Source organism: Heteronotia binoei, chromosome 15 (assembly GCF_032191835.1).
Source record: "Heteronotia binoei isolate CCM8104 ecotype False Entrance Well chromosome 15, APGP_CSIRO_Hbin_v1, whole genome shotgun sequence".
Taxonomy (NCBI): domain Eukaryota; kingdom Metazoa; phylum Chordata; class Lepidosauria; order Squamata; family Gekkonidae; genus Heteronotia; species Heteronotia binoei.
In genome coordinates this window covers 61782200-61805564 of record NC_083237.1, presented here as the reverse complement: position 1 = coordinate 61805564, position 23365 = coordinate 61782200, and the positions used below count along the sequence as shown (strand labels likewise).

General features: G+C 48.3%; 1 protein-coding gene and 3 non-coding genes across 6 annotated transcripts in view; all 4 read left to right on the top strand.

The window, feature by feature from the left end:
- The window catches only part of ACLY (ATP citrate lyase), a 150891-nt gene that overhangs the window by 8134 nt on the left and 119392 nt on the right, over window positions 1-23365 (top strand). For all 3 annotated transcript variants that reach the window (XR_009556255.1, XR_009556254.1, XM_060256663.1), the window contains exons 6-8: window positions 5540-5674; window positions 11998-12112; window positions 18820-18956. Coding sequence is in view for 1 of the 3 variants with exons in the window: in XM_060256663.1 (XP_060112646.1) it covers window positions 5540-5674; window positions 11998-12112; window positions 18820-18956 (387 nt within the window). In the remaining 2 variants the exon portion in view is untranslated. The remainder of the gene's footprint in view (window positions 1-5539; window positions 5675-11997; window positions 12113-18819; window positions 18957-23365) is intronic.
- Window positions 2517-2591, top strand: TRNAS-GCU (transfer RNA serine (anticodon GCU)). The gene has a single exon. It is a non-coding gene; the product is annotated as a tRNA-Ser (tRNA).
- On the top strand, window positions 2657-2728 carry TRNAS-GCU (transfer RNA serine (anticodon GCU)). Its single transcript has one exon. It is a non-coding gene; the product is annotated as a tRNA-Ser (tRNA).
- Window positions 3342-3413, top strand: TRNAP-GGG (transfer RNA proline (anticodon GGG)). The gene has a single exon. It is a non-coding gene; the product is annotated as a tRNA-Pro (tRNA).

The following is a 23365-nucleotide window of genomic DNA, read 5'->3' as shown; positions in this document are numbered from 1 at the left end:
ACTTCCCTCTCCAGTGTAAGGATGAAGGGAAAGCAGGGAGAACTAGGTACATTGCTCTGGGTTTCTTGGGAAAAGGGTGAAATAAAATACGGTAGATCTGGCTGTGAGTCCCCTGTAGCATAGATTCAAGCGGAGGTAGTGCGGGGGAGACAGATTTGCCTATTGCATTCACTGCACTCCATGAAAAAAACGCACTTCTGTTTTATTCTGTTCCGGTCCTGCTTATTTTCCTGGCCCCTCCAGTTACGTCCTTATTTAACTCCTTCCCTGTCCTTTGCTGGGTCTTGTAAGCTCCTTGGGGCAGGGATTTGTTTTGTTTGCTTCTCCATAAAGTTGTCCTGCGGGTTGGTGATAAAGAAATTGTGTTGTCGCTTTACCCTGCCCTGCAAGGTAGGCTAGGCTGAAAACTAGAAACTGGCTTTTGGTCAGCTAGTGAATTTGGTGGCTTTGTAGGGATTTGAAACTAGGCCTCTCTGGTCTCAAATCAGTTCACCCTGTTTGCTCCATGTGGGGCATGCAGATAAGTGTCCACAAACTCCCCTTTTCATAGCAGTGTGTAATGGCTCATTACAGGCTTTTAAAAAAAGCATTCTGGTGCTTGTGAAAATGTTTTGCTTTTCTCTTGATGAGCAGAACCCTGTGTTTGTATATAGCAGGGGTGGCCATCGGTAGCTCTCCAGATGTTTTTTGCCTACAGCTCCCATCAGCCCCAGTCAGCATGGCCAATGGCTGGGGCTGATGGGAGTTGTAGGCAAAAAACATCTGGAGAGCTACCGTTGGCCACCCCTGCTATATATTTTATTTATTTATTTTATTTATTTGGTGACTTCTATCCCGCCCTTCCCACAAGTGGCTCAGGGCGGCTTACAACAACAATAAAACAATAAAACAGTAAAATCAGAGCAAGTTATTACATCTAAAATCAGACAATTAAAACCTAAAAACCTTAAAATTAAACATTAAAACTATACAGTATAATCACAAAAATCTGGTAGCTACATTATCTAATCAGGCATAGGCTAACCGGAAGAGGGTTGTCTTACAGGCCCCGCGGTATATAGAATTCCCAGGAGGAAAAAACTGAGTGCTTATTTAGAGAGGGCTGAAGAAATTGCATAGAGGCCCTTGCAAGACTTTGAGTGCAAACTCAGTTGATGATGAAGTCAGCATTTTCATGAATGGAGGGGTGATGGCTTTTCTCCATCAGACTTAATTCTCCAATTAGCTTGTGCAAAAGGAATTACACAGAGGCCCTTGAGAAAGGCTATTAGTGCAAACTCAGTTGCTGATGTGGGGAGCGTATTCATGAATGGGGTGGTGGTGGTGGTTTTGCTCCGTCAGATTTAATTCTCAAATTGTTTTGTGCAAAACAGACGTGCAGCCTGTATGCATAGATACAGCTTGGTTTCAGGGTCACACAGAGGAAAGGGTGGTGGTTGTTTTAGAAGGGACATAATATGCAAGAATCGTGGGTTTTATACCGTCATCACCTGCGACTCCTCGAGCGCTTTCATCAGCGCTGCCTTCGCACCATCCTCAACATCCACTGGAGTGACTTTGTGACCAACACTGAAGTCCTCAAGAGGGCAGAGGTTACAAGCATCGAGGCACTGCTGTTGAAGACGCAGCTGCGCTGGGCAGGGCATATTTCTAGGATGGAAAACCACCGCCTTCCCAAGATTGCCCTGTATGGCGAACTTTCCACCGGCCATCGAAATAGAGGGGCACCAAAGAAGAGGTACAAGGACTCCTTGAAGAAATCCCTTGGCACCTGTCGCATCAACCATCACCAGTGGTCTGACCTAGCCTCAGATCGCAAAGCATGGAGGCACACCATCCACCAGGCTGTCTCTTCCGTTGAGAACGCACGCATAGCTGGTCTTGAGGACAAAAGGAGATGGAGGAAGAATCGTACTGCTACAGCACCAACCCCGAATCAGACTTTTCCCTGCAGCCACTGTGGCCGGACCTGCCTGTCCCGCATTGGTCTTGTCAGCCACCAGCGAGCCTGCAGCAGACGTGGACTACTGCACCCTTCTTAAATCTTCGTTCGCGAAGTCAAGCCGAGAGAGAATATGCAAAAAGTCCAAGGAGAGCTTCCTGTTGACAGTGGATTTCTTTGCTGATTTGTAGTCTTGACCGCGAATCAGTAGCTTGGGTTTTTCCTAAATGTCTAAGCCAGCCCTCAAATCAGTGCACAATAGCATTTGTGCAGATAGCATTTGATGAGTCACAAGAAATAGATTTTAAAGTATCCTGTGAACAAAAGGGGTCACCAGAAAGGGGGAGGCTGCCTGCCGTGTCTCTGCCTGAGTCGCCACTCTGCATTTGCCTTTTTTCCCAGACAGCTTCAGAGATGGAGGTTAGCTAATTGTGTGACATCTTTGGATTGGGCATGAAGCTGTGGCTCCCAATGCACAGATGCTGCAAGGCCTACCTGTCTTAGAATAAGCATGCCAAGGAAAGTCAGATGGATACAGGCACTAGGTAGTTCTCACTCTGACACAGTCTTCTGGGGAGGGATAGTAGCTCAGGGGTAGAGCATCTGCTTGCTAAGCAGAAGGTCCCAGGTTCAATCCCCGGCATCTCCAACTCAAAAGGGTCCAGGCAAGTAGGCATGAAAAACATCAGCTTGAGATCCTGGAGAGCCATGAATGGGGCTGTGGCTCAGTGGCAGAGCATCTACTTGCTAAGCAGAAGGTCCCAGGTTCAATCCCCGGCATCTCCAACTAAAAAGGGTCCAGGCAAATAGGTGTGAAAAACCTCAGCTTGAGACCCTGGAGAGCCATGAATGGGGCTGTGGCTCAGTGGTAGAGCATCTGCTTGGGAAGCAGAAGGTCCCAGGTTCAATCCCCGGCATCTCCAACTAAAAAGGGTCCAGGCAAATAGGTGTGAAAAACCTCAGCTTGAGACCCTGGAGAGCCATGAATGGGGCTGTGGCTCAGTGGTAGAGCATCTGCTTGGGAAGCAGAAGGTCCCAGGTTCAATCCCCGGCATCTCCAACTAAAAAGGGTCCAGGCAAATAGGTGTGAAAAACCTCAGCTTGAGACCCTGGAGAGCCATGAATGGGGCTGTGGCTCAGTGGCAGAGCATCTGCTTGGGAAGCAGAAGGTCCCAGGTTCAATCCCCAGCATCTCCAACTAAAAAGGGTCCAGGCAAATAGGTGTGAAAAACCTCAGCTTGAGACCCTGGAGAGCCATGAATGGGGCTGTGGCTCAGTGGTAGAGCATCTGCTTGGGAAGCAGAAGGTCCCAGGTTCAATCCCCGGCATCTCCAACTAAAAAGGGTCCAGGCAAATAGGTGTGAAAAACCTCAGCTTGAGACCCTGGAGAGCCATGAATGGGGCTGTGGCTCAGTGGTAGAGCATCTGCTTGGGAAGCAGAAGGTCCCAGGTTCAATCCCTGGCATCTCCAAAAAAGGATCCAGGCAAATTGGTGTGAAAAATCTCAGCTTGAGACCCTGGAGAGCCACTGCCAGTCTGAGTAGACAAGACTGACTTTGATGGACCAAGGGTCTGATTCAGTAGAAGGCAGCTTCATATGTTCAATGCTGCCCTGTCCTCAGGGAGCATTGTTGAAGCCTAAGAATCTCTCTACCAGCATGAGAGGGAGGCGAGGTTTTCCCACCTGGGTCCTGACCTAGCTGCAAGCTCTGACCCCTGATTCCCAGGGTTTCAAAAGGAACCCCTCTCCTCCATCTGACATCAGCAGAAAAACCCCGTACGGTCCAGTCCTGTGTTGGGGCAGCTGCCTCTGTGATGTCAGAACCGTTTCACACACAAAGACCCTGATATCAAGGGGTAATTTCGCAAGCCGCTGTGGCTCAGTGGTAGAGCCTCTCCTTGGCACGCGGAAGGTCCCAGGTTCAATCCCCAGCATCTCCAGTTAAGAGATCTGGCACCGCCAGCCATGCTACTCCATATAAATGCCAATATAAGTTCAGTCTGTGAAAACAATGCGGAAAAATAGGACGTTACTTTCACTGCTGGTGAACTTGAGAATAAATACAATCTTTTTGGAAACAAATAGTACAACACATATCCCTTTATTACAAATAAACACTTACCTTTGCAACCTGAAGTCTTCCTCCTAGCTAAATGGGCAGACCCTACAAAAGAGAAACAGAATTCAGAAAGAATGCATATTTTAATTCCAGCAGCTCGTACCACAATAGCAGCACAACGGGTGAACAAAGATCCACGAACTTTATTAGCTTGGCAACAACGTCTTTGGGAATATTTTATAACGTCTAAGATTACTGTTCAATCTCGCGTTAAACCTGCTTCCAACTAAGATGGACAGATGGACAAAATATATGCTAATTCACATTGTAACAGTTGCCAGTTTGGTGTAGTGGTTAAGTGTGTGGACTCTTATCTGGGAGAACCGGGTTTGATTCCCCACTCCTCCACTCGCACCTGCTGGAATGGCCTTGGGTCACCCATAGCCCTGGCAGAGGTTGTCCTTGAAAGGGCAGCTGCTGTGAGAGCCCTCTCAGCCTCACCCACCTCACAGGGTGTCTGTTGTGGGGGAGGAAGGTAAAGGAGATTGTGAGCCGCTCTGAGACTCTTCGGAGTGGAGGGCGGGATATAAATCCAATATCATCTTCTTCTTCAAGAGTTATAGTTGTGCAATATTGGAAGAGAAAAGAGATTCTGACTATAGATGATCTGATAGTAAAGATACTGGATATAGTAAAAGTAAATAAACTGACATGTATGCTCAACACTCAAACGTGTAAAAAGAAAGTACAGGGTTGGTCAAGTTTCTGTGAATGGGTATGCAAGTGTAAATGAAATGGAGAATGTAAATGATATTTAACGAGAAGGGTAGAAGGTTAAGATTGTGGAGCAAAGAAGAAGGGAAAAAGAAAATGAGAATAAGTGGTTGCATACGAATGGTTGATAGAGAGCGTAACTGCTTATCTCACCTTTGTTTTTGTTATATGTTTCCATGTTTTGTTAGTTTTGCGGTGTGTGTAAATTTAAATAAAGTAAAAATTATTTATTAGAAAGATTACTGTTCAGTCTCAAATTCCTCTCACAGAAATGTGAGTTCTTCTTTATCGCTGCATGGTACCCCATTATCAATTATTTATCTGTACGTAACATTCTCCCATGTAGATTGATACATAGAAAGATGAGGTATTTTTAGTTATTAGCTTTGTATGTAAGTTTCTAGCCTTTTAATTGACAAAACGTTGGTATATGTGTTTGATATATACATTTTGATATAACAATTTTCTTTTCAAATTGACTTAATCTGAAAATAAAATATTTTATTTTTAAAAAGAGTGAGAGAGAGAGAGAGATCTGGTAGTAACTGACGCGAAAGACCCCTGCCTGAGATGTTGGAGAACCTCTGCTGGTCTAAGTAGAAAAGACTGGCTCTGATGGACCAAGGGTCTGACTCGGTTTAAAACAGTTTCATGTGATCTAGGCTGAAACGTTGCATCAGTAAACTGCCTTCTGTCTGTGTCGGAGGTACTAGGGACAAATGCATGCTGACTCAACCATTCTTTTCTCTCCTCCTAAATACAGTTGTCACTGCGGAGGGCGTTTACGTGCTGGATCTGGCAGCCAAGATTGACGCGACAGCGGACTACATCTGCAAAGTGAAATGGGGCGATGTGGAGTTCCCCCCTCCTTTTGGAAGAGAGGCTTACCCAGAGGCAAGTAAAAGGGCCAGGGAACCTATCGCGGTTCCTCCAGGTGTCTCTGGGCTTTGATGTTGAAAGCAGTGCCCCGAGCTTGCATTTCATGGCATGCAAACTGTCAGCGAGGAGGTCTTATCCCTCCCTGCTAAATCACATGAGAGGTTGCTGTGAGGCAGGTGTGACTTGAAGAAGGAGAAGACTGCAGATTTATACCCCATCCTCTCTGAATCAGAGACTCAGAGCAACTTACAATCTCCAATATCTTCTCCCCCCACAACAGACACCCTGTGAGGTAGATGAAGATATTGGATTTATATCCCGCCCTCCACTCCGAAGAGTCTCAGAGTGGCTCACAATCTCCTTTACCTTCCTCCCCCACAACAGACACCCTGTGAGGTGGGTGGGGCTGAGAGGGCTCTCACAGCAGCTGCCCTTTCAAGGACAACCTCTGCCAGAGCTGTGGCTGACCCACGGCCATTCTAGCAGGTGCAAGTGGAGGAGTGGGGAATCAAACCCGGTTCTCCCAGATAAGAGTCCGCACACTTAACCACTACACCAGACTGGCTGTCGGGGGTCTTTGGGTGTGAAATAGTCCTGACATACAGAGATAGCTGCACCAACACAGGACTGGACCATATGGGGTTTTCTGCTGATGCCAGATTGAAGAGGAGGGTTTAGCCTGGAGAGGAGGTGGCTGAGAGGTGGTCTGATCACCATCTTTCATTTCATTTTCATTTTATTTGATTTATATCCCGCCCTACCCCACGGAAACGGGCTCGGAGCGGCTTACAACACAGAGATTCTAACAATAAAATTCAAATTTTAAATACAATAACAATTTATATAATTAAGAGATTAAAACATTAAAATACATTACAGCTACAGCCTGGTATTTGAAGGGTACTTCAAGTACTTGAAGGGCTGGTACTTCAAGTACTTGAAGGGCTGTCATCTAGAGGATGGTGTAGAATTGTTTTCTGTGGCCCCAGAAGGTAGGACCAGGACTAATGGGTTGAAATTAACTCAAAAGAGTTTCTGGCTCAACATTAGGAAGAACTTCCCGTCAGTTAGAGCGGTTCCTCAGTGGAACAGGCTTCCCCGGGAGGTGGTGGGCTCTCCTTCCTTGGAGGTTTTTAAACAGAGGCTAATGGCCATCTGACAGCGATGAAGATCCTGTAAATTTAGGGGGAGGTATTTGTGAGTTTCCTGCATTGCGCGGGGGGTTGGACTAGATGACCCTGGAGGTCCTTTCCAACTCTATGATGAGATTAGGCAAATCTCTCATGCTCTCAAAAGTGTTTGAAGTTTCATCGGTTAAAAATTTAATTGTATTATAAGTATGAATCTCAAGTGAATATTATGTATTTAACTTTTGTTATAGTCATTGTGATTTTGGAATTCTGAATAAAGAATTACTTTCTGCAAAAAAAAAAAAGTTTCCCAAGGCAGGAACCCCCCAGAGAATCACTGAAAATGCTTGTAACTGCCCAGCGGTCAGCTACACTGCATGGTGAAGTACAGGGCTTTTATGGTAGCAGGAACTCCTTTGCATATTAGGCCACACCTCCCTTATGTAGCCAATTCTTCAAGAGCTTACAGTAGGCCCTGTAAGAAGAGCCCTGTAAGCTCCTGGAGGATTGGCTACATCAGGGAGGTGTGGCCTAATATGCAAAGGAGTTTCTACTACAAAAAAAGCCCTGGTGAGGTGTGAACCTATGAAGCTTCCTTCTACTGAATCAGACCCTGGGTCCATCAAAGTCAGTCTTGTGTACTCAGACTGGCAGCGGCTCTCCAGGGTCCCAAGCTGAGGTTTTTCACGCCTACTTGCCTGGACCCTTTTTAGTTGGAGATGCCGGGGGTTGAACCTGGGACCTTTTGCTTACCAAGCAGATGCTGTACCACTGAGCCACCATCCTTCCCTTAAAACAGGTTCAAATGAACATATATGAACATATGAAGCTTCCTTCTACTGAATCAGACCCTGGGTCCATCAAAGTCAGTCTTGTCTACTCAGACTGCCAGTGGCTCTCCAGGGTCTCAAGCGGAGGTTTTTCACGCCTACTTGCCTGGACCCTTTTTAGTTGGAGGTGCCGGGGATTGAACGTGGGACCTTGTGCTTACCAAGCAGATGCTCTACCACTGAGCCACCGTGTGTGATTTCTTTACTGTGGGGCAGAGCTGGGATATGCTCGGAGCCCTGAGTATCTACTGTACTGGGAGGAAGTCTGGATTTCCTTCGAAACAGTGTGGCTCCATTCACCCTGAAGTTGCTGACCCTCACCAGTGGATATCTGATGTTCCAGAATTTTTAATTTAATAAACGTAATGACACAAACAGAAGGGTGGCGGCCAAGAAACCCATTTAGCGAGAGCTGTTCCTTTTTCTTTCTCTTTCCCATCTTGCGGCCTGTCGGAGTGCAGCTTCTTAACTCAATTTGGCCGCGTTTCTAATGGATTAGTTTTAATTTTGGCCACAATGAATCATTCTCCTTGCCAGGCCCTAATGAAGTCTTGTAGACTCCCTGGGCTTGTTGGGAATTTTAATAAGCATGTTCTCAAAGTGCAACTGGGGGCATCGTGGTGGGAAGCTGAAGCTGATGCACAGTGAGCCGGTTTGGTGTAGTGGTTAAGTGCATGGACTCTTATCTGGGAGAACCGGGTTTGATTCCCCACTCCTCCACTTACAGCTGCTGGAATGGCCTTGGGTCAGCCATAGCTCTCACAGGAGTTGTCCTTGAAAGAGCAGCTGCTGTGAGAGCCTTCTCAGCCCCACCTATCTCACAGGGTGTCTGTTGTGGGGGAGGAAGGGAAAAGAGATTGTGACTGCTCTGAGGCTCTGATTCAGAGAGAAGGGTGGGGTATAAATCTATGGTCTTCTTTCCTCTTCTTCCTCAGATGTGAGCCTTCAGCTTCATCAACTTGGTTTTTTTTCTTTTTGGGTATGTCTCTGTGTATGCCATGTGTCATCAAGCGGCTTCTGCATTAGTAACAGGCATGCCTTCTCAAAGAATCCAGGCTGAAGATTCTCTGGAAAGATCCCTGGCCGTCTTTTCTCACCCCAAGGCCTCTGTAGGGGAATGGGCAGTCGTGATAGTTGCCACCAATGTTCCCTGTAAGCTGCAGAGTCTTGTGAGCAAAAATGCCACTTTGTGAGCTGCTGGCATTAAAGTGGTGAGTTACTGCATCGATTATTGTGCTCTGTAGTCATCCTTCCTGAGCGAAGACAGAAATGTGCGAGCTGCAGGCTAAAACTCTGTGAGCGAGCTCACGCTCACTCAACCAGTGTTCCCTCTAAGCTGAGTTAGTGTGAGCCGGCTCACAGTTTTTTAGCCTCCAGCCCACACATTTTTGTCTTTGCTCATGAAGCATTGCCCCAGAGCAAACTAATTGATGCAGTAGCTAAATCGCTCACTTACAACTTTAATGCCAGTCGCTCATGAAGTAGAATTTTTCCCCCCACAAGACTCCACAGCTTAGAGGGAGCATTGGTTGCTACCAGGGCTTCTTTTGTAGCATAAACCCCTTTGCATATTAGGCCACACCCGCCTGATGTAGCCAATCCTCCAAGAGCTTACAGGGCTCTTAGTACAGGGTCCAGAGATAGAATTCTAGCAGGGGTTCCTTTGCATATTAGGCCACACACCCCTGATGGAGCCAATCCCCCAAGAGCTTACAGGGCTCTTAGTACAGGGTCCAGAGACAGAATTCTAGCAGGGGTTCCTTTGCATATTAGGCCACACACCCCTGATGTAGCCAGTCCCCCAAGAGCTTACAGGGCTCTTAGTACAGGGTCCAGAGATAGAATTCTAGCAGGGGTTCCTTTGCATATTAGGCCACACACCCCTGATGTAGCCAACCCTCCAGGAGCTTACAGGGCTCTTAGTACAGGGTCCAGAGATAGAATTCTAGCAGGGGTTCCTTTGCATATTAGGCCACACACCCCTGATGGAGCCAATCCCCCAAGAGCTTACAGGGCTCTTAGTACAGGGTCCAGAGATAGAATTCTAGCAGGGGTTCCTTTGCATATTAGGCCACACACCCCTGATGTAGCCAATCCTCCAAGAGATTACAGGGCTCTTAGTACAGGGTCCAGAGATAGAATTCTAGCAGGGGTTCCTTTGCATATTAGGCCACACACCCCTGATGTAGCCAGTCCCCCAAGAGCTTACAGGGCTCTTAGTACAGGGTCCAGAGATAGAATTCTAGCAGGGGTTCCTTTGCATATTAGGCCACACACCCCTGATGTAGCCAATCCCCCAAGAGCTTACAGGGCTCTTCGTACAGGGTCCAGAGATAGAATTCTAGCAGGGGTTCCTTTGCATATTAGGCCACACACCCCTGATGGAGCCAATCCCCCAAGAGCTTACAGGGCTCTTAGTACAAGGTCCAGAGATAGAATTCTAGCAGGGGTTCCTTTGCATATTAGGCCACACACCCCTGATGTAGCCAACCCTTCAAGAGCTTACAGGGCTCTTAGTACAGGGTCCAGAGATAGAATTCTAGCAGGGGTTCCTTTGCATATTAGGCCACACACCCCTGATGTAGCCAATCCTCCAAGAGCTTACAGGGCTCTTCGTACAGGGTCCAGAGATAGAATTCTAGCAGGGGCTCCTTTGCATATTAGGCCACACACCCCTGATGGAGCCAATCCTCCAAGAGCTTACAGGGCTCTTCGTACAGGGTCCAGAGATAGAATTCTAGCAGGGGTTCCTTTGCATATTAGGCCACACACCCCTGATGGAGCCAATCCTCCAAGAGCTTACAGGGCTCTTAGTACAAGGCCTACTGTAACCTCCAGGAGGATTGGCTACATCAGGAGAGTGTGGCTTAGTATGCAAATGAATTCCTGCTACAAAAAAGCCCTGCACCCCTGGGGGCCCTAGGTGTCCGCACACACCCCAGGCTGGACCACCCCTGCCTCCCTCCTCTGTTCTTTTCTGCAGCTTTGCGATGCGGTGCCATGCTCTTCCGCTGCTAGCTTCGGCCCTACCTGCTTCAACGTGGGCATCTGAGTGTTCTCTCTTAAGAAAGTGCTGGAAGAGACTTCGCTCCTCAGAGCGGCACGGGTGGGGGAGAGACCCAGCCTGCGGTGTGCGGATAAACAGCGACTGCAATGACAGCGGCAGTGGGGGGGGGTGGAATTAGGCATTTGTCTTGGGTACCGGGAGGGGGGGGAGAGCCCAGTTCGGAGCCCCATCTCTTGGCGGCCTAGGCAAATGCTTAATTTGCCTAGTGGGCAAGCCGGCCCTGGTTACTACAACTTCTAACCTCCAGAGAGGTTAGAAGAGAGATGTTGTCTCTGGATACCCAATTTTGAGAAGACAAATCTCAACAGCACCTATAGGCTGGCCTAACAGCACCTATAGGTTGTAATCCTGCTGAAACCTTCCCTTGTTCTGCTAATTCTCCCCCCCCCCCAGTCCCCGTCCCCCTCCTAGGTGATGTGGAAGACCTCTGGAGAGCCGTTGCCGGTCTAAGTGGCCGTGTTAGACCAAGGGGACTGAACTCAGTAGAAGGCAGTTTCATGTGTTCACAGACGGGGGCATTGGACTTTGTAGCTCAGCTGGGCTTGGGGAATGACGGTTTGGTGGATATATGCAGGCAGAAACTTAATGGGTGGGAGAGGCTCAAGCATTCTCCTTCCTAATTATCTCCTGCAAAATTGTCCTGCCTTCCCAGTTTGGTATGGTGGTGAAGTGCACGGACTCTTCTCTGGGAGAACCGGGTTTGATTCTCCCCATTCCTCCTCTTGCAGCTGCTGGCATGGCCTTGGGTCAGCCATGGCTCTTATAGGAGTTGTCCTTGAAAGGGCAGCTGCTGCTAAGCCAGTGAGCCATTTTGGTGCAATGGTTAAGTGCTCAGACTCTTATCTGGGAGAACCAGGTTTGATTCTCCCCATTCCTCCTCTTGCAGCTGCTGGAATGGCCTTGGGTCAGCCATAGCTCTTATAGGAGTTGTCCTTGAAAGGGCAGCTGCTGCTAAGCCAGTGAGCCATTTTGGTGCAATGGTTAAGTGCTCAGACTCTTATCTGGGAGAACCAGGTTTGATTCTCCCCATTCCTCCACCTGCAGCTGCTGGCATGGCCTTGGGTCAGCCATGGCTCTTATAGGAGTTGTCCTTGAAAGGGCTGCTTCTGGGAGAGCTCTCTCAACCCCACCTGCCTCACAGAGTGTCTGTTGTGGGGCGGGGGGGTGGGGGAGTTAAAGGAGATTGTGACCACTCTGAGATTCAGAGTCTAGGGCGGGATATAAATCCAATATCTTCCCGTTACCAGGAAATGTGGAATTGTTGCATTCTGGCCAGAGGGATTCTGCTAACGCTGGGATTCTGTTTTGCAGGAAGCCTACATTGCTGACCTGGACGCCAAGAGCGGAGCCAGTTTGAAGCTGACCATCTTGAATCCAAAGGGCAGAATCTGGACCATGGTGGCGGGAGGTGGAGCTTCTGTCGTGTATAGGTACCCACAGCGGGGTCTTGCAGAGGCGGGGTGGCTGCGGGGAGCTGACGGTGTACAGAGGAGTGTGACAAGAGGAAGAGCCTTGTTGCTGTTTTGTAGATCGAAACGTTAGGCCGCAAAGGTTGTTGGCAGGAGAAACCTGAGCTTCCTCCTTAAGAAACCACAAGTTATGTTAGCTTATTATTTATTTGCAAAAAAAACTGTACCCTGCTGTTCTCTTTGGTGTAGTGGTGAAGTGTGTGAACTCTTTATCTGGGAGAACTGGGTTTGATTCCCCACTCCTCTGCATCCACCTGCTGATGTGATCTGGAGTCAGTCCCAAGTTCTCACAGAACTGTTCCTCACAAGAGCAGTTTCTGCCAGAGCTCTCTGGAGAGCCGGTTTGGTGTAGTGGTTAAGTGTGTGGACTCTTATCTGGGAGAACCGGGTTTGATTCCCCACTCCTCCACTTGCACCTGCTGGAATGGCCTTGGGTCAGCCATAGCTCTGGCAGAGGTTGTCCTTGAAAGGGCAGCTGCTGTGAGAGCCCTCTCCAGCCCCACCCACCTCACAGGGTGTCTGTTGTGGAGGGGAGGAAGGTAAAGGAGATTGTGAGCCGCTCTGAGACTCTTCGGAGTGGAGGGCGGGATATAAATCCAATATCTTCATCTACCTCACAGGGTGTCTGTTGTGGGGGAGGAAGGGAAAGGAGATTGTGAGCCGCTCTGAGACTCTTCGGAGTGGAGGGCGGGATATAAATCCAATATCTTCATCTACCTCACAGGGTGTCTGTTGTGGGGGAGGAAGGGAAAGGAGATTGTGAGCCGCTCTGAGACTCTTCGGAGTGGAGGGCGGGATATAAATCCAATATCTTCATCTACCTCACAGGGTGTCTATTGTGGGGGAGGAAGGTGAAGGAGATTGTGAGCCGCTCTGAGACTCTTCGGAGTGGAGGGCGGGATATAAATCCAATATCTTCTTCTTCAGCCACACCTAGAATCATAAGAGTTGGAAGGGACCTCCAGGGTCATCTAGTCCAACCCCCTGCACAATGCAGGAAACTCACAAATGTTGTTGTTCAGTCGCACAGTCGATTCCAACTCTTTGCAACTCCATGGACAAAGTCACGCCAGGTCCTCCTGTCTTCCACCATCCTCCGAAGTCTGCTCAACTTCGTGTTAGTTACATCAGTAATACCTCTCCCTAAATTCACAGGATCCACATTGCTGTCAGATGGCCATCTAGCCTCTGTTTAAAAACCTTCAAGGAAGGAGAGCCCACCACCTCCCAAGGAAGTCTGTTCCACTGAGGAACCGCTCTGACTGTAATGTTGAGCCAGAAATTTCAATCCGTTGGTTCTAGTCCTACTTTCTGGGGCAAAAGAACATATGAACATATATGAACATATGAAGCTGCCTTGTACTGAATCGGACCCTTGGTCCATCAAAGTCAATATTGTCTACTCAGACTAGCAGCGGCTCTCCAGGGTCTCAAGCGGAGGTTTTTCACACCTTTTTGCCTGGACCCTTTTTTGGAGATGCCGGGGATTGAACCTGGGACCTTCTGCTTCCCAAGCAGATGCTCTACCCCTGAGCCACAGCCCCATTCATGGCTCTCCAGGGTCTCAAGCGGAGGTTTTTCACACCTATTTGCCTGGACCATTTTTTGGAGATGCTCGGGATTGAACCTGGGACCTCCTGCTTCCCAAGCAGATGCTCTACCACTGAGCCACCGTCCCTCCCCTGACTGCCAGTGGCTCTCCAGGGTCTCAAGCAGAGGTTTTTCACACCTTTTTGCCTATACCCTTTTTATGGAGATGCCGGGGATTGAACCTGGGACCTTCTGCTTCCCAAGCAGATGCTCTACCACTGAGTCACAGCCCCATTCATGGCTCTCCAGGGTCTCAAGCTGAGGATTTTCATGCCTATTTGTATGGACCCTTTTTTAGAGGATATGCCGGGGATTGAACCTGGGACCTTCTGCTTCCCAAGCAGATGTTCTACCCCTGAGCCACCGTCCCATTCATGGCTCTCCAGGGTCTCAAGCTGAGGTTTTTCACACCTTTTTGCCTGGACCCTTTTTTTGGAGATGCCGGGAATTGAACCTGGGACCTTCTGCTTCCCAAGCAGATGCTCTACCACGGAGCCACCGTCCCTCCCCAAACACAGGGTGTCTGTTGTGGGGAGAGGAAGGGAAGCGGATTGTAAGCTGATCTGAGACTCCTTCAGGTAGTGAAGGGTGGGATAGAAATCCAGTCTCTTCTTCTCATCAGGGCCACCGAGACAGCTAACAAAATACACAATAAGAGGAAAGGAAAGGTCCTCTGTGCAAGCACCAGTTATTTCCAACTCTGGGGTAGCGTTGCTTTCACAACGTTTTCATGGCAGACTTTTTATGGGGTGGCTTGCCATTGCCTTCCCCAGTCAGCTACACTTTCCCCCCAGCAAGCTGGGGACTCATTTTACCGACCTCGGAAAGATGGAAGGCTGAGTCAACCTCGAGCCGGCTACCTTGGTGCCAATGGAGAGCCAGTTTGGTGTAGTGGTTAAGTGTGCGGACTCTTATCTGGGAGAACCGGGTTTGATTCCCCACTCCTCCACTTGCACCTGATAGCATGGCCTTGGGTCAGCCATAGCTCTGGCAGAGGTTGTCCTTGAAAGGGCAGCTGCTGTGAGAGCCCTCTCCAGCCCCACCCACCTCACAGGGTGTCTGTTGTGAGGGGAGAAGACATAGGAGATTGTAAGCCGCTCTGAGTCTCTGATTCAGGGAGAAGGGCAGGATATAAATCTGCCCCCACCTCACAGGGTGTCTGTTGTGAGGGGAGAAGATATATAGAAGACTGTAAGCTGCTCTGAGTCTCTGATTCAGAGAGAAGGGCGGGGTATAAATCTGCCCCCACCTCACAGGGTGTCTGTTGTGAGGGGAGAAGACATATGAGATTGTAAGCCGCTCTGAGTCTCTGATTCAGGGAGAAGGGCGGGATATAAATCTGCAATTCTTCTTCTTCTACCTGAAAACCCAGCTTCTGTCGGGGATCGAACTCGGTTCGTAAGCAGAGCTTAGAACTGCAGTACTGCAGCTTTAACACTCTGCGCCACGGGGTGCTTTTCACACAATAAGAGTGCACCTTTAAAATAATCAAAATCAAACATATTTAAAGCCATTAAAACCGAGCTAAAAATACACATACAAAAAATTTAAAAGACCGTTAAAGTACAGGGCAGGAAAGGGGGGTTACTCTGGGAATACCAGATGATAAAATGGTCTTCGCCTGCTGGCAGGAGACAAGCAAGTCTCTGTAGGGAGAGACTTCCAGAATTTTGGTGCCACGACAGAGTAGGCTCTCTCCCAGGTTGCCACCCATCTAATCTCTAAAGTTGGGGGCATGTGGAGCAAAGACTTGGAAGGTGATTTGGAGAGGCCGAGTAGGTTCTTTTGGTTCTCATGCCTTTCGTCATGCCCTGCTGATCACTTCTTGATTCTTGATCACCCTACAGACTATAAATTGCAGAAAGTCTCAGAACAACCAGCAAATTCCACAGAACAATCAGCACAGTCAACAACCATCTTCCTTATCTTCAACCCCCTTCCAACCCTCCCAGCAATTAACACGGAACAATGGTCGCATTCAACAGCCAGTTTCCTTATCACTACCCTTCCAGGAAGGCCCACCAAACAATGGGCACATCCACAAACCAATTGCCCTTTCACCACACCCCCTCCAGCCTAGAGATAGCAGCTCTCCAGCAGCCCTGGCCCCACTCAATGCACAGCAGCCAAGAAGGTCCGAGCGCCTGCTCCGGCTGCAACGCCACTGAGGATGTTCTCCGCAGCTGAGAACGAAACGTCTGGAAGGAAAACTTTCTCCAGTAGAACACGGCACTTGATCCCGAAAGATTCTACAAACCCTAACTTCTTGATTGGTTTTTTCATGGGATTTTTTTTATACCATTCGAACAACAGTTCCCGAAATGATTCGAAGAAGTTGATGACATGCCCCAAACCAAATTAAAGTTTAGGTCTCCCAAACACAACTCGTACACAGATGCACAGCCAAACAATAGCGTTTTTGACCCATTTGTGGAATGGCATTAATGGCGGTGGCAAACAAAGCAACTCATGGAAGATGCTCTGGAGCTACCACTGAAAGGGCCCTGCTATTGGGTGTATGTGTATGTATGGGCTGTCAGTTCACAGCTGACTTACCAAACCCCAGACCATTTGAAAATCGAAATTGTAATCTTTAATTTGGCTCAGAAATCCATGGTTGTTTTAATATCGGTGTGTAATATTGGTTTATGCTTGTTGCCCCCTAAGGTTGCTGGCATTCTACATTTGGTGTAGTGGTTAAGTGCGCGGACTCTTATCTGGGAGAACCGGGTTTGATTCCCCACTCCTCCACTTGCAGCTGCTGGAATGGCCTTGGGTCAGCCATAACTCTCATAGGAAGGTGTTAGCTCCGATTGTATCATCTGAAACCACCACCCCCCCTCCGGTCCATGGAAAAATTGTCTTCCACAAAACAGGGCCCTGGAGCCAAAAAGGTTGGGGATTGCTGCACTAGACACTTGGCAACTGAGCTGTCTCTGCAAAAAGATAACTGTGACCTGGAGGTGCCAGCTGCTTTCCCTCTGCAGGGCTGAGGAGAGTCCACATATCTGTTACAAATGAGAGAGCAAAGCTAAACCAAAAGTGGGCATTCTGCATTCTCCCCGCCCCCCCCTCCGCTTTGACAGCCTTAAATATAAAGAAACCAAAACATTGGCAAGAGCCCCTTGACAGAAGGTTGTTTTTATAGTGCTACCACAAACTCACTCCTCCTCTGCAGGATCTGGCTGGGCAGACAAAACTCCAGGGCTGGAGGGGAATTAAGAAGACGGAAACCAAAGGCTGCTGTAGGCTTAAGAACATAAGAGAAGCCATGTTGGATCAGGCCAATGGCCCATCCAGTCCCACACTATGTGTCACACATAAGAACATAAGAGAAGCCATGCTGGATCAGGCCAGTGGCCCATCCAGTCCCACACTATGTGTCACACATAAGAACATAAGAGAAGCCATGTTGGATCAGGCCAATGGCCCATCCAGTCCCACACTCTGTGTCACATAAGAACATAAGAGAAGCCATGTTGGATCAGGCCAATGACCCATCCAGTCCAACACTCTGTGTCACAGAAGAACATAAGAGAAGCCATGTTGGATCAGGCCAATGACCCATCCAGTCCAACACTCTGTGTCACAGAAGAACATAAGAGAAGCCATGTTGGATCAAGCCAATGGCCCCTCCAGTCCAACACTCTGTGTCACATAAGAGAAGCCCTGTTGGATCAGGCCAGTGGCCCATCCAGTCCAACACTCTGTGTCACATAAGAACATAAGAGAAGCCATGTTGGATCAGGCCAATGGCCCATCCAGTCCCACACTCTGTGTCACATAAGAACATAAGAGAAGCCATGTTGGATCAGGCCAGTGGCCCATCCAGTCCAACACTCTGTGTTACAGAAGAACATAAGAGAAGCCATGTTGGATCAGGCCAATGGCCCATCCAGTCCAACATTCTGTGTCACAGAAGAACATAAGAGAGCCATGTTGGATCAGGCCAATGGCCCATCCAGTCCCACACTATGTGTCACATAGTGGCCCAAAAAACCAGGTGCCATCAGGAGGTCCATCAGTGGGGCCAGGACACCAGAAGCCCTCCCACTGTTGCCCCCCCCCCCCCAAGCACCAAGAGTTCTCTTTCCAGTCACTCCAGCAGTTGCATGTAGAGGAGTGAGGAATCAGATCCGGTTCTCCCAGATAATAACGTGCACACTTAACCACTACACCACTCCTGACCACCTCAGGTAGACCGTTCCTCAAGGAAGGGGCCACAACAGAGAAGGGACGTGTACGGACAGTTGTTGATGTTGCCTATTTGTGCGCTGGCGCTTGCTCAAACATTGTACCTGTGGCGTACTTGCGTGTCGCTTACTGTAGGAAAGTGCTTGCGATGGTTAAGAACTGTTGAGGCCAGGGCTTTTTTTGTAGCCTATTAGGCCACACACCCCTGATGTAGCCAATCCTCCTGGAGCTTACAGTAGGCCCTGAACTAAGAGCCCTGTAAGCTCTTGGAGGATTGGCTACATAAGAGGGTTGTGGCCTAATATGCAAAGGAGCTGCTGGTAGAATTCCACCCCTGATATAGCCAATCCTCCTGGAGCTTACAGTAGGCCCTGAACTACGAGCCCTGTAAGCTCTTGGAGGATTGGCTACATAAGAGGGGTGTGGCCTAATATGCAAAGGAGCTGCTGCTAGAATTCCACCCCTGATGTAGCCAATCCTCCTGGAGCTAACAGTAGGCCCTGAACTACGAGCCCTGTAAGCTCTTGGAGGATTGACTACATAAGAGGGGTGTGGCCTAATATGCAAAGGAGCTGCTGCTAGAATTCCACCCCTGATGTAGCCAGTCCTCCTGGAGCTTATAGTAGGCCCTGAACTACGAGCCCTGTAAGCTCCAGAGGACTGGCTACATCAAGGGTGTGTGACCTGTTATGCAAAGGAGTTCTTGCTACAAAAAAAAGCCCTGTTTGAGGCCCAGCAAATCTCTCTGTCTTGTGCCTCTGTTGTATTATTCAGCCCACTCTGGGCTGAGATGCTTCCTCGTTACTCTTCTGCTTTTCATGAACAAGCGTTGTCCGTTCTCCTGATTTCAGCTCTCTCATATCACTTGTGGACTTTCTCCCTAGTGACACTATCTGTGACCTCGGCGGAGTGGACGAATTGGCCAACTACGGCGAATACTCCGGCGCACCCAGTGAGCAGCAGACCTATGACTACGCCAAAACAATCCTCTCCCTCATGACCCAGGAAAAACATCCAGAAGGTAAATGGGGCTGTTCAGGCAGAGGGAGACAGCTGCAGACCCTGAGGCTCAGAGTGGTCCTCCCTGCCCTTTTGCCAGCGCTGAGTCTTGTGGTATTTACTCACTAGGTTTTGTGCTCCGAACGTATAGTTTATTCGCAGCCTAAGCCAGCATTTAAAACATATGAAGCTGCCTTATACTGAATCAGGCCTTTGGTCCATCAAAGTCAGTATTATCTTCTCAGACTGGCAGCGGCTCTCCAGGGTCTCCAGCTGAGGCTTTTCACACCTATTTGCCTGGACCCTTTTTTTGGAGATGCCGGGGATTGAACCTGGGACCTTCTGCTTCCCAAGCAGATGCTCTACCACTGAGCCACCGTCCCTCCCCGACGGTGGGGAGGGACGGTAAAACAGTAAAGTCATACAAAATTAAAACTGAATGACCACAAAATCTTACATAAAAAGGCTGTTGTAAAACTACCAATATAGCAGAACATGGCAGCAAACAGATTGGCAAAGGTGTTTAGCCATTTCCTGACTGAATTATTAGAGTTTTCCTTATTCTTGTGGCAAGCCAGCCGAATTTTGCTCATTTGTAGGTAACTTCAGGGTTCTTATCCAGTTTGGTGTAGTGGTTAAGTGTGCGGACTCTTGTCTGGGAGAACCGGGTTTGATTCCCCGCTCCTCCACTTGCACCTGCTGAAATGGCCTTGGGTCAGCCATAGCTCTGGCAGAGGTTGTCCTTGAAAGGGAAGCTGCTGTGAGAGCCCTCTGCAGCCCCACCCACCTCACAAGGTGTCTGTTGTGGGGGAGGAAGGGAAAGGAGATTGTGAGCCGCTCTGAGACTCTTCGGAGTGGAGGGCGGGATATAAATCCAATATCTCCATCTACCTCACAGGGTGTCTGTTGTGGGGGAGGAAGGGAAAGGAGATTGTGAGCCGCTCTGAGACTCTTCGGAGTGGAGGGCGGGATATAAATCCAATATCTTCATCTACCTCACAGGGTGTCTGTTGTGGGGGAGGAAGGTAAAGGAGATTGTGAGCCGCTCTGAGACTCTTCGGAGTGGAGGGCAGGATATAAATCCAATATCTTCATCTACCTCACAGGGTGTCTGTTGTGGGGGAGGAAGGGAAAGGAGATTGTGAGCCGCTCTGAGACTCTTCGGAGTGGAGGGCGGGATATAAATCCAATATCTTCTTCTTCTTCTTATCGTCAAGAAGATTCGTAAGGAGTTGCCGTTTTTGACTACTGGTAAAAGGTACGGCCATGGAAAATGGAAGTACTTTGCGATGATCGTTATAAGCCTCACAGTCAAATATGACATGGACGAAAGACTGGATACCATCATTGCAGCAGGGACATCATCGTTCTTGGAATAGCACTTTTTTGTGTATCCCCTCCACCACTGCTGCAGGGGGAACGTCCTGCCTCATAAGAGTAAACGTTCTCCTATATTCCTTATTTGTTACGCGGTATAGTTAGGGCATCGGGGTCACCCTGTTGATTGGTTCTGTCAGAGCTCGCCATTTGGTTGTGCTATTGAGGTCGTTTTGTCTGACAACATCCAATATTCTCTGCTTCACTATCTCCCTAGCATTATCGTAAGAAAACGGAGATATTGTTTTGAAAGGCCGTAATAATGAATTCTGTCCTCTATGGCCCTAATCCATCTTGAGGCCAAGGTATCTTGCAGAATTAAACTGCTCAAGCCCTTAAGAAAAAAACATAAATTTCAACCCGAACCGGATGGCCAAAATCCAAAGCCTCGCTTCTACTGTAATCGTGCCAATTTCTATCCTAATTAATGTGTTCGGAAAGCCCTTGGGTGCCTGGAGGACTGTTCTTAAAAGTTTTGATTGAACACTCTCCATTTTTTTGTAATTTGTAGTGATATTGATTGGGACACCAAATGTTAGCTGGCAGAGGGATTTAGCCTTACACAATCTAAGAGCCGCAATTATGCATTTGCCCCAGTAGAATTTTTGGATAGCCCCAGCACTCCTTTTGGCATTTGAGGTAATCATGTTTATATTGGTGGTTTTTCTTACAGTCGCTTGAAACATGACACCCAGGTACTTAAAGCATGAAACTTGTTCACTGGGAATAGAATTTAAGTACCAATGGTGTGATCTGGGTGTCCTTTTGCCAAAGGCCATTACATTGGTTTTAGTGCAATTTACCTCTAGGTTGTTTTCCAGGCAATATTAAGAGAAAGCTTTCAAGGCTCTTCTGAGGCCTAAGGGAGTCCTTGAAAGTAAAACAGCATCATCCGCATAAAGGAGCACCCCGATATGTTTGTTACCTAGCTTTGGTGGGTGGCATTCTGGTTTATTTATATAGGACACCAAATCATTAATGTAGAAGTTAGATAATTAAGATTGCCGGGGAAAACATCAACAACCTCAGATATGCAGATGACGCGACTCTAATGGCAGAAAGTGAGGAGGACCTAAAGAACCTCTTGTTGAGGGTGAAAGAGGAGAGCACAAAAGTAGGCTTGAAACTCAACATCAAAAAAACGAAGATCATGGCATCCGGCCCCATCACACCTTGGCAAATAGAAGGGGAAGACATGGAAGTAGGGATTCACATTTCTGGGATCCAAGATCACTGCAGATGGCGACTGTAGCCATGAAATTAAAAGACGTTTGCTCCTTGGGAGGACAGCTATGGCGAACCTGGGCAGTATAATAAAAAGTAGAGGCATCACCCTGCCAACAAAAGTCTGTATAGTCAAAGCGATGGTCTTCCCAGTAGTAATGTACGGCTGTGAGAGCTGGACCATAGGGAAGGCCGAGCGCAGAAGAATAGATGCTTTTGAGATGTGGTGCTGGAGAAGAATCTTGAGAGTCCCTTGGACTGCAAGAAGATCAAATCAGTCAGTCCTAAGGGAAATTGTTCCCTGGAAGGTCAGATGCTGAAGCTGAAACTCAAATATTTTGACCCCCAAATGAGAAGGGAGCATTCCCAGGAGAAGATCCTGATGCTGGGAAAGACAGAAGGCAAAAGAAGAAGGGGACGGCAAAAGATGACATGGCTGGACAGCGTTACTGATGTAACAAACACGAATTTGAGCAGACTTCGGAGGATGGTGGAAGACAGGAGGGCTTGCCGTGACTTTGTCCATGGGGTCGCAAAGAGTCGGACTCGACTGTGCGACTGAACAACAACAACAAAGATAAGTAGGGGGCCAGCAGCCATCCTTGCTTAACCCCTTTGTTGGTAGAAATGAGGTCTGTCAAATAGCCTTGATGGGAATATTTGACCCAGATGGTTGTTTGATCATAAAGAGCCTTAATAAGAAATAACAACCGTCTGTCAATATTGGTGGCTCTTAATTTATCTCCTAGGGTGGTCCTAGAAATGGAGTCAGAGGCTGACTTTAGGTCTAGAAATGCAGCATATAATGACACATTTGAGCTGGAGGAATATTTTACAATCAGATGGTCCGACAGCATGCCAGTGGTTCAGTAAGGCACAGCCTTCTCCGAAATCAACCTGTTCCTCACCTAGGCAAAAATAGCTCTCACGCCCGTCTCTAAATTTCCACAGGACCACACTAGCGTATAGCTTGCTTGTTACACTTAACAGGCTGTTAAGTGTTAGCTGTTTGGATCTTCTTTGTGACCTTTTTTATATATGGGGATGATGATAGCTGCTTCCCATGCCTTGGGAATTTTCCCCGATCGATCAATTTGTGTAAACAAAGCTGCCAAAACGGGCTCTCTTTCCTTGGAGCCTAGCTGGCCATCTGACAGTAATGAGGATCTTGTGAGTTTCCTGCATTGTGCAGGGGGGTTGGACTAGATGACCCTGGAGGTGCCTTCCAACTCTGATTCTATGATATGGAAGACCTCTGCCTGAGACCTTGGAGTGCCACCTCTGTATTTCATATGGACATATGACATATGAAGCTGCCTTATACTGAATCAGACCCCTGGTCCATCAAAGTCAGTATTGTCTACTCAGACTGGCAGCGGCTCTCCAGGGTCTCAAGCTAAGGTTTTTCACCTATTTGCCTGGACCCTTTTTTGGAGATGCCAGGGATTGAACCTGGGACCTCCTGCTTCCCAAGCAGATGCTCTGCCACTGAGCCACAGCCCCATTCATGGCTCTCCAGGATCTCAAGCGGAGGTTTTTCACACCTATTTGCCTGGACCCTTTTTTGGAGATGCCAGGGATTGAACCTGGGACCTTCTGCTTACCAAGCAGATGCTCTACCACTGAGCCACTGTCCCTTCCACTGTCCTCTTGTCTGACTAGACTGGGGAAGCCTGCCTTTTAGGGAAAGGCCATAGCTCACTGGCAGAGCCTCTGCTTTGCATTGCAGAAGGTTCCAGGTTCAATCCCTGGTATCACCAGTTAAAAGGACCAGGTAGAACGTATTGTGGTAGAACGTGTTGTGGAAGACCATGGGAAGCCACTGCTAGT